Here is a 10,235-nt window from a genome sequence, read left to right as displayed (position 1 = left end):
CAGTCTCTCCATATCCCCGCCAGCATTTATTGTTCTCAACTTTTTTTATCTTTGCTGTTATTGCTGGTGTGAGATGATATCTCATTGTTGTTTTGATTTGCATCTCTCTAATGGCTAGTGATCATGAACATTTCTTCAAATGTTTGTTGGCTGCCCGGATCTCCTCCTTGGTGAAGTGTTTGTTCATGTGCTGTGCCCACTTTTTAATTGGGTTATTTGTCGTTTTCTTGTAGAGGTGTTGTAGTTTCCTATATATTTTATAAATGAGTCCCTTGTCTGATGTGTCATTGCAAAAGGTTTTTCCCGTTCTGTGGGTTCCGTTTTTACTCTTCTGGTGAAGTCTTTTGATGCACATAAGTTTTTAATTTTTAATATGTCCCACTCATCTATTTTGTCTACTTTTGTTTGTATAGTTTTCAAAATATTTGGTAGTCTGTGTATTCCCTGAACTAGTGCCCTCACATTTGTCCCTAATTTATCATAGATGACCTTCAATATTCTGGGAATCACATTAAGGTCTTTAATCCATGTTGAGTTGGTTTTTGTATAAGGCGTGAGGTGAAGGTCTTGTTTCAATTTTTTTGCATCTCACTTTCCAGTTCTGCCAGCACCATCTTTTGAAGAGACTATCATCTCCCCATGTGATATATTTTGCCAAAAATCAGTTGGCTGTATATAGAGTGTTTTTATCAGGAATGGATGTTGGATTTTGTCAAATGCCTTTTCTGCATCAATCAATATGATCATGTGGTTCTTTTCCTTTTTCTTATCTATGTGGTGGATAACATTGATTGTTTTTCTAATATTGAACCATCCTTGCATCCCTTTTATGAAACCCTCTTGGTCATGACGTATTATTATTTTTTGATTTGCTGCTGGATTCTTTCGGCTAGGATTTTGTTGAGAATTTTTGAATCTATGTTCATGAGGGATATTGGTCTGTAGTTTTCTTTCTTAGTGATGTCCTTCCCTGGTTTTGGTATGAGGGTTATGTTTACTTCATAAAAAGTATTAGGAAGTTTTCCATCCTCTTCTATATTCTGGAATAATTTGAGTAGAATTGGTGACAGCTCTTCCCTGAATGTTTGGTAGAATTCACCAGTGAAGCCATCTGGGCCTGGACTTCTTTTGGTTGGGAGTTTTTTGATGACTTGATCAATTTCTTCTTTTGTTATGGGTCTGTTCAAGTTTTCTAGTTCATTCTGTGTTCGTTTTAGTAGGTCATGTTTTTCTAAAAATGCATCTATCTCTTCTAAGTTTTCAAATTTGTTGGAGTTCAACCTTCATAGTATTCTGTTATTAATCTTTTGATTTCGTTTGGTTTCATTGTGATATCGCCCGTGTGGTTTCTAATGTGAGTTATTTATTTGTGTCTTCTGCCTCTTTTCTTTTGTTAGGTTTGCCAATGGTTTGTCAATTTTATTAATCCCTTCAGAGAGCCAGCTTCTTGTCCTGTTGATTCTTATAGTTTTTCTGTTTTCCATTTCATTTATTTCTGCTCTAATCTTATTTCTTTTATTTTGGTGACTGTAGGTTCCCTTTGTTGGCCAGTTTCTAATTGTTGGAGATGCTGTGTTGATGTGTTGATTTTGGTTTTTTCTTTCTTTCTTTCTTTTTTTTTTTCTTTTCTTCTCTTTTGATGTGAACATTTATTGCACTAAATTGTCTTCTCAGCACAGCTTTCACAGTATCCCAAAGATTTTGTTATGTTGTTTTCATTCTTATTTGTTTCTAGGAATTTTAAGAATTCACATTTAATTTCTTCTTTTACCCAGTCACTTTTCAACAGGGTACTGTTCAGTTTCCATGTATTTGACTTTATTTCCTTAGTCTTCTTGTTGTTGATTTCTAGGTTTATAGTACTGTGGTCTGAAAACATGCTCTGTAGTATTTTGATGTTTGTAAATGTATGGAGGCTTGCTTTGTGAACATTCTCAATTCTGGAGAATGTTCCATGTGCACTGGAGAAAAAAGTATATTGTGCTGTTGTTGGGGTGAATGCTTTGTACACATCTTTGAGGTCAAGTTGGTTGATTGTGTCATTTAGTTCTTCTGTAACTTTGTCTAGTTTCTTTCTGGTTGTTCTGTGCCTTTTCAAAAGTGGCATATTAAAATCTGCTATAATTGTAGATTTATCTATTTCTTTCTTCAGTTCTAGCAAGGTTTGCTTCATATATCTTGGTGGTCTTTCATTGGGAGTGTAGATATTTATTATGGTTATGTTGTCTTGCTCAATTGACCCTTTGATTATGAAATAGTGTCCTTCTTTGTATCTTATGCTAGTTTTTGTCTTAATGTTTACTTTATCAGAGATTAGAATTGCCACTTCTGCTTGTTTATTGTTGCAGTTAGCTTGGTATATATATATTTTTACATCCTTTTAATCTATTTTTGTCTTTGTGTGTAAGGTGTGTCTCTTACAGGCAACATATTGAAGGGTCTTGTTTTCTTATCCATTCTGTCACTCTCTCTTCACTGGTACATTCAATCCATTGACATTGAATGTAATTATCGATAGGTATGAATTAATTACTGCCATTATATTAATTTTTTGGTAGTGTTATTTGTTCCTTTGTTCTGCATGCCTTCTTGTGCTGAGTTTGTGTTTTTTGTGCTATTTCTTGTCGGTTTCTTCTTAGTTTTCATGTTTGCTGTTCTGCTTGGAAGTTCATTTTTATGGTAAGTTGTAAAGTATTAACTTTCTTTGGGGTTATCTTGTAGTCTATTAAGTCTTCTCTCCATTTAAGAGAATCTAGTGTAGGGGTTACAAATCAGGCTGTGAACTGTAGGGTCAGCAGTTTGAAACTACCAGCCACTCTGTGGGAGAAAGATGAGGCTTTCTGCTCCTGTAAAGATTTATATCCTCGGAGACCCTGTAGAGGGTTGCTATGAGTCAGAACTGACTCATGGCACATAACGACAATGACGATCGTATCCTGTAATCTACCTGATTTCTTCACCACCTGGATCTCTGTTTCTACATTTATCCCTTCTTTGACATTAATATTAATTTGATCTTCATTTGCTCTCCCAGCTCCTTTGAATTCGTTGTTGTAGCTTTGTTCTGTTCTGAACTCTGCTGTCTGTTGACTGATTTCCAGGTGGTGTTGCCACGCCTGTCAATCTATGGTTGTTGTCTGTTCTTGTTTGTTTTTCAGTCCAAAGAACTCCCTTTAGGATTCCTGTGTTATTCATTTATCAGTGTTTAAGCCTGTGATATACATAGCATGATATGGGACATTCAGATTGTAGAGTATTATACAGGAGCTCTGGAGTCCTTGTATGGTGCTGTAGGATACACACTGGACTGCTCACTGCAAAGTAGAAAGTTCAAATGCACCAGCCTCTCCTTAGAAACCCTGAACAGGATCACTATGAGTCAGAATCAACTTGACAGCACTTCACAACAACATATAGGAACTAGCTTCCAAGCAGAAGAAGAGATGAAACATATAATCATTTATATACATTAATGGAGGTGAAAGATAACTTTGATTACCCAACATTGGGAGATAGGTGATAGCCTAACTGATCAATTTAGATTCCAGTCATTGCAATGTGTGATAATTTTGACAAGAGTATAATTAGGACTATAGGGAGTCCATGGGTGGCACAGACAGTGTCATGCTAGATTCCTAACTGAAAGGTTCATGATTCAAACCTACCCAGAGGTTCACTGGAAGTCATGACTGGAAATCTGCTTCTGAAAGGTCACAACCTTGAAAAGCTTTTGGAGAAATTCTACTCTAAACATGTGGGGTTGCCAAGAATCAGAATTGACTTGATGTTAACTAACAACAACATAATGAGGACTATAAGCTCTATGTGGAAAAGGCCATTGCACATTTATAATTGAGAATCTACTCTCCAAGGTTGTTGTTGTTGTTAAGTGCTGTTGAGTTAGTTCTGACTCATAGTGACCTTATTCAGGGTTTCTGAGGAGCAGCTGATGGGTTTCAACTGCTGATCTTGTGGTTTGTAGTCCAGTTGCTGATCCTACAGTGCCATACCAGGAATTCTTCCAAGGTAGGAGAAGCTAATAAAGACAAACACACCATTTATAGGATTCATTACCTACAGGAGACCTTCTCACGGGTAATCTATCTTGCAAATTGGAAAACAGTGAAATTATGAAGTTGTAGTATCTCATCAGAAACCCATTATCTAAAGAAACATTTGATTTAAAAAAATGGGTTGAATCTTTGGTCATGTTCTAAAATGTGATCCAAGATGCTCACAGGTGATAATAGAAACACATACATAAAGGAAAATCAAGTCATCATAGAATAGCCATCACATCAACATATTGTATGTCTTTTATTTAAGCACACCCTCACTGAGAGATAGGCTTTCTGGGTGCAATGTTAGGAAAGGGGAGTCCTGTCTGTATTCACAAATATCAGACTCTTTGTTTCTGTTTGCCCACAGGAGAAGAATAAATTGGTTTCTTACTTTAAATCAACCCTGAGTGATTGGATGACCTGGAACCCCCACTGTCTGAATTGTCCAGGGCCTGGACCAAGGTGATAACAACACATGACTCACTTGGAAAGTGTCTGTCAATGGCCATTATTAGCAATTTTAAGAAAAGGTGGCAATTCTTTGTTATGTAATACTGTCCCATATGTGTCGGATACCTAACATCTCTGGATTCCAAAACCTGGTCACTGTGAGAACCACCCCCAAACACATGCCCCTTCCTGCATTTTCAAATTAGGCTTCCTCACTTAGGGGTAGCAGGTTCCCCCCATCACCCATATGACAGTCAATGTCAAAGAAATTGTTGATAGCCAGGGAGGCCAATTTGTAAAAAACAGTATTGCTTCAATATAGTAAGAAGGCAGTGAGCTCAAGTTTCCCGAAGATTCTCTTCTGTACACTCAGAATTTCCACATTGTGGATTTCCCAGGGAGGTCTGCGAATGCAGAGGTTAGTGAGTTCATTTTGGAAGATGAGTGGTGAAGCCCGAGGTCTCCCAAAAACTCAGTACAGTTTCCTGCCTGTAGCAGAGGTAATTGGTGTTCTGGTGCACATACCTCTCTGGAAAACCCACTCCACAGGATTTTCTCCTCATTGATGAAGAGTCTTTCTCCTTTCTTGACATTGACATTGTAATACCCAACTTCCTTAAACATGATGGATCCATCCTCTGGGGAGAGGTGCCAGTTGATGATGGAATAGTTCCCTACCAGGTCACCACACTCATCAAAAGTTACCTGCTCCCCCATATTGTTGGTGAAGTTTAGGTGCCGCAGGTGCTTTAGTACCTGGAAAGGAACAGAGATGCATGTTCTGAATACAAGCCACAGTGTTGCCACATACGGTTATGCAGATTGTGAAAACTATTATGTTCTAACAAAATCAGTATGTTACAACAATTTCCTGGTAGGTGAAAGGAAAATGACTTGAAAAAGAGACACCTTTTTCTAAATCACACAAAGGCACTTGTGAGTGTTAGCTGTAGCCCTGGTAAGTCAGACTAGTACCAACCTCTTCTTAGTACTCACATTGCAACTGGAGGGTAGTAAACACTTTCTTGAAGTCGGACAGGGAAAAGGGATGCATCTCACCATGGCTATTGGCCAAGTCACAGCTTTGGCAGATGCACCGTCACCAGGAGGGGTGAGTTTATAAGCCAGAACCCTTTTCTAGTGTCTTCTGAGATGGACACTGGGGAAGGACCAGAGGCACTGACTAACTGCTCTTACAATTGGCACTTTCTTGCTCTGTGCTTCTGCTTCGGCGCAAGGCCTTGCTGCCTCAAATCATAGGAAGTCAGGTGAGAAGGAGTTAAAAATGAGACTGAGGATGCAAAACTGGCTAGCACTGTTGTAATAGTCATGGTAAATCCCTTGCTTGGTAATTTAATTTATAAGGCTTTATAGGTCACAAGGTTATTGTACAAAAAGCAATAATAGTAATTTACTAAGACTCACTGGTCACTTTACTACATTTCAGTCCCTTTAAACTGCACTGATCTCCCTAGCATAGATATGTGTCTGCCTCTCCAAGCAAGGCACATTCCTACCAATACTCACATGGAGTAAAGAAGCACAAATCTCTCTTCTACAGCTACAGTAGAGTCCTGGTGTGGCACTGTATAATAAGCACTGGGATGCTAACTATAGCCCACCACACATTCTTCGGAAACCTTATACAGGATCACTATGAGTTGGACCCAACTCGATGGCACGTAACAACAACAACAACAACACATCAACAGTGTTTATTATGCTTTATTTATGAGCACCTGATTTAGTGTGAGTTCTGCTGCTAGCTAACTGTGAGAACTCAAAGCAGGTACTTCACCTCTTCCAGCCTCAGCTTCCCTCATTAAAACCAAAGGTATCTCCTGTTTTAGATTTTCTGTAGGGCTGTTTTACAAATCAAATAGACACTTTGAGACTAGAAGCAGTAGACCAGTCTCTTAATTTTAGTAATATTGACATTTTGGGCCAAATAATTATTGTTTGGAGGTGTACTGGTTGTCCTCTTCATTATAGGATGTTTAGTAGCATATCTGGCCTATACCCACTAGATGCCAGTGGCATCTGCTGTAAATAGTTGGGACAACCAAGGTATCTCCAGCCATTGCTGAATATCTCCTGGGGGCAAACATCACTCCTGACAAGACTGATGCAAGGTAGTAGCTCACAAAGACAGTTGTGGACCTACATGAATGGCCTTCCTTCCTTCATACACATAGTGCCACACTGGTGTGTTTTTGAAATTGCTAGCTCTCTTCCTTCCTTTCTGTGCCTCTCACTCTCTGTTTCTCTCTCACACACACACACCTTCCTTATTCAATGGAGATAACATAAAACTTAGAGAATACTCATAGAGAAGAGAGTGCCCAAATCAAACTGTCTTGGTGGTAATTCCTTCTAAGGTCGTTGTTAGGTGCCATGGAGTCATTTCCAATTCATAATGACTCTGCGAAAAACAGAGTAAGACTCTGCTTGGTCCTGCACCATCCCTCACAATGATTCTTATGTCTGAGCCTATTGTTCAGCCACTGTGTCACTCCATCACACTGAGGGTTTTTCTCTTTTTCAATGATCTCTACTTTACCAAGCATGGCGTCCTTCTTCAAAGAGTAGTTCCTTCTGATTATATGTCCAAGTACATAAAACGATGTCTCATCATTCTCACTTCTAAGGAGTATTCTCTCTCTACTTCTTCAAAGACAAATTTGTTTGTTCTTCTGGCAGTCCATGATATATTCAATATTCTTTGTCAACACAATTTCAGATTCGTCATGTCTTGTTCAAAATCCCTTATTTTTGTCCTGCTTTTGCATTCATATAAAATGATAGAAAATAATATGGTTTGGGTGAGTGCACCTTAGTATCCTCAAGGTAACATCTTTGAATTTTAGTACATTAAGGATGCCTTTTGCAATAGATTTATCTAATAAACCATTTGATTTCTTAACTATTGCTTCCATGGGCATTGGTTGTAGATCTAAGTAAACTGAAATCCCTGACCACTGCTTATTGCCCCAGTTGTGAGGATTTTTTGCTTTTATTACATTGAGGTGTAATCCAGAATGAAGGCTGTAGCCTTTTTCATCATCAGTAAGTGTTTCAAGTCCTGGTGTGGCACTGTAAGATAAACACTGAACTGAAAGGCCAGTTTGAGCTACACGAGGTCGACAGTTCAAACTCACCAGACATTCACTGAAAACACTATACTGGGGTGCAATGAGTTGGAACTGATCCAATGGCACTTAACAACAACAACAACAGTAGTAAGTACTTCAAGTCCTCTTCCTTTTCAGCAAGCAGGGTTGTATCATCTGCATATTGTGGTTATTAATGAGTCCTTTTCCAATTCTGAAGCTATATTTTTCTTCATGTTCTCTAGTTAATTCTTTAGTTTTGAATTGCTATTGGTTATAAGGGTCCCTGGGTGATGCAAATGATTTTTACTCATCCTGGTGTGGTCATGCAGGATAAACACTGGATTGCTAACTGCAAGGTTGGTGATTCAAACTCACCAGTTATTCCTCTAAAACCCTATATAGGGTCACTATGAGTCAGAACCAACTGGATGACACACAATAATAACTAACCTAAAAAGGATCCTTGGCAGTGCTGTGGATATGTATTGGACTGCTAACTGCAAGGTTGGCAGCTCAAACTCTTGGTGGGAGAAAGATGAGGCTGTCTGCTTCCGTAAAAATTTACGATAAACACTATATAGAGTCAGAATTAACTTGATAACAATGGGGTTTTTGGGTGAACCTAAAAGGTTGGTGTGGAGCTATATGATCAGCACTACTAGACTGCGAACCACATGGTTGGCAGTTCAAACCCACCAGCTGCTCCTTGGAAACCCTATACAGGGTGGATATGAGTCTAAACTGATTTAATGGTGCTTAACAACAACAGCAACAACAGGTTGATGGTTCATATCCACCCAGTGGTGCCATCATAAAAGGCCTGGATACCTGCTTCTGTAAAGATTGTTGTTAAGTGCCACTGAGTCAGTTATGACCCTTAGGGACCCCATATAGGGTTTCTGAGGAGCAGCTGGTGAGTTTGAACCACCGACCTTGTGGTTCAAAACAACTTTGCAATCCAGTGCATTAACCCACAGCATCACACCAGGATTTCTCCGTAAAGATTACAGTCAAGAAAACCCTATGAAGCAGTTCTACACTGTAACATATCAGGTTGCCAGGAGATGGAATCAACTTGATGATAAGGTTTTTTTTTTGTTGTTTGTTTATTAGTTATAAAAAGCATTTCAGACTTCTGGTTTTGGAGGTGGCAGAAGCCGAGTCAGGTAGGACAGGCTCTGTAGGAGAGGGACTGAAAACCCAGAGAAGCTGCTTTCAAGGAACAGCCCCAGAGCTCTGGATCAAACATAAGTTGCAGGGTGTCGGTTTCTTGCACCTACCGGTGGAAAAATCATGGTATAAAGGAAAAATATTGTGATTTAGGAATCGACCCAGACATGGGACTCCCTCTGTGGTCACCCCACCCAGGCAGAGTTCAGAGGGTAGGGCCACAGCCTGACCAGCACAGTGAAATGGCACTAAAACCAGCACAGGGACATTTGCAAAAGGAGTTGTGGGGAGAGTCTACACATTTCTTCCTCCTTTTCCCTGTTGTGTCTTCTCTGTCCAGCCCAGACACCTTCAGGCAGGTGGGCACGCATCCCCAAAAGAGGCCAGCATTGAGCCCACAGTTTCCCACAGCACAGAGAAGAAGAACCCCTTTGGCCCCACGGTCAGATTTTTTGGCAGCTGCTTATGACATCTAACTCTGGGTCTCAGCTCAAAAGTTAACTTGTGCAGGACCCTTTACTTCTGCCTACCAGCAAGAAAAAAAGCAGAGTTGGCCTGACAGACAAACTCCAACATAAAAGGATACAACTATTTTGATAATTATGCTGTGCACACGCAGATACCTAACTGACCTACAGAGACAAAAAAAGTAGCCAAATTTTCTCCCATTAACTTCTCAATATCTATCTGTGCACCTCTGTGGGGGTACTTGAGGAGGGGCCTGAGTGAGTGGACACCTCCACTCACTGCTGGAGGTTTCTACAGTGCACACACACTGTCTGCATAGCAAAGGTGACTGGCCAGTTGGCCACAGTTTTATTTTTGTTTCAGAATGGTGGTTTTTGTCTCTGCTTTTATATTGCTTCTGTTTTTGGTCCTTTTGATCACACTTTTTTCCTGGAGGTGGAAGCTTTTTCTCCCTAAGTTACTGAAGAAGAGACAGCAATCATGGCCATAAGCTACATGCATACCCATAATATTCCACCATTGAGACAAGAGCTAATAAGAGCTACTAGGCATTACATGCAAAAAGGGAAGCCTATCTCCTGATTATATCAACCAGGAGACACTCAGTAAGCTTAACAACACAGCAGCAGACATCCACTTAAGCATTAAAAACCCACCTAACTACTGAAAACAACAACAACAAAAAACACAACAAATGTTCTCAAAACATGTCCTAAACCAGAAAAGAGTAACTGAGATAAATGAACTGGAGACAAAGGCTTTCCAGAAGTGGAAGAGCAGGCTTTGAATTTGCCTGAGAAGGAATTCAGAAGAATGATATGGAAACAAATTCAAATGCTCTTAAAAGGGGTGGAGGAAAATAAGGAAGAAGTCAGGAAAATACTACAGGAGCAATCAAACAAGATTGATACAGCATTGGAAACAATTCAAAACCTGCAAAAAGAGGTCCAGATGATTAATAATAAAATATCAG

General features: G+C 39.5%; 1 protein-coding gene across 1 annotated transcript in view; it reads right to left on the bottom strand.

Moving 5' to 3' along the window:
- Nucleotides 1-10,235, bottom strand: part of CASR (calcium-sensing receptor) — a 58,611-nt gene that overhangs the window by 8,568 nt on the left and 39,808 nt on the right. Inside the window, exon 4 of the mRNA XM_006869420.1 lies at nucleotides 5,037-5,267. Coding sequence (XP_006869482.1) covers nucleotides 5,037-5,267 — 231 coding nt within the window. The remainder of the gene's footprint in view (nucleotides 1-5,036; nucleotides 5,268-10,235) is intronic.

This window comes from Chrysochloris asiatica, unplaced genomic scaffold (genome assembly GCF_000296735.1).
Source record: "Chrysochloris asiatica unplaced genomic scaffold, ChrAsi1.0 scaffold00130, whole genome shotgun sequence".
NCBI lineage: Eukaryota > Metazoa > Chordata > Mammalia > Afrosoricida > Chrysochloridae > Chrysochloris > Chrysochloris asiatica.
Note: the sequence above shows the minus strand (reverse complement) of the source record. Positions and strands in the feature narration are given on the sequence as shown.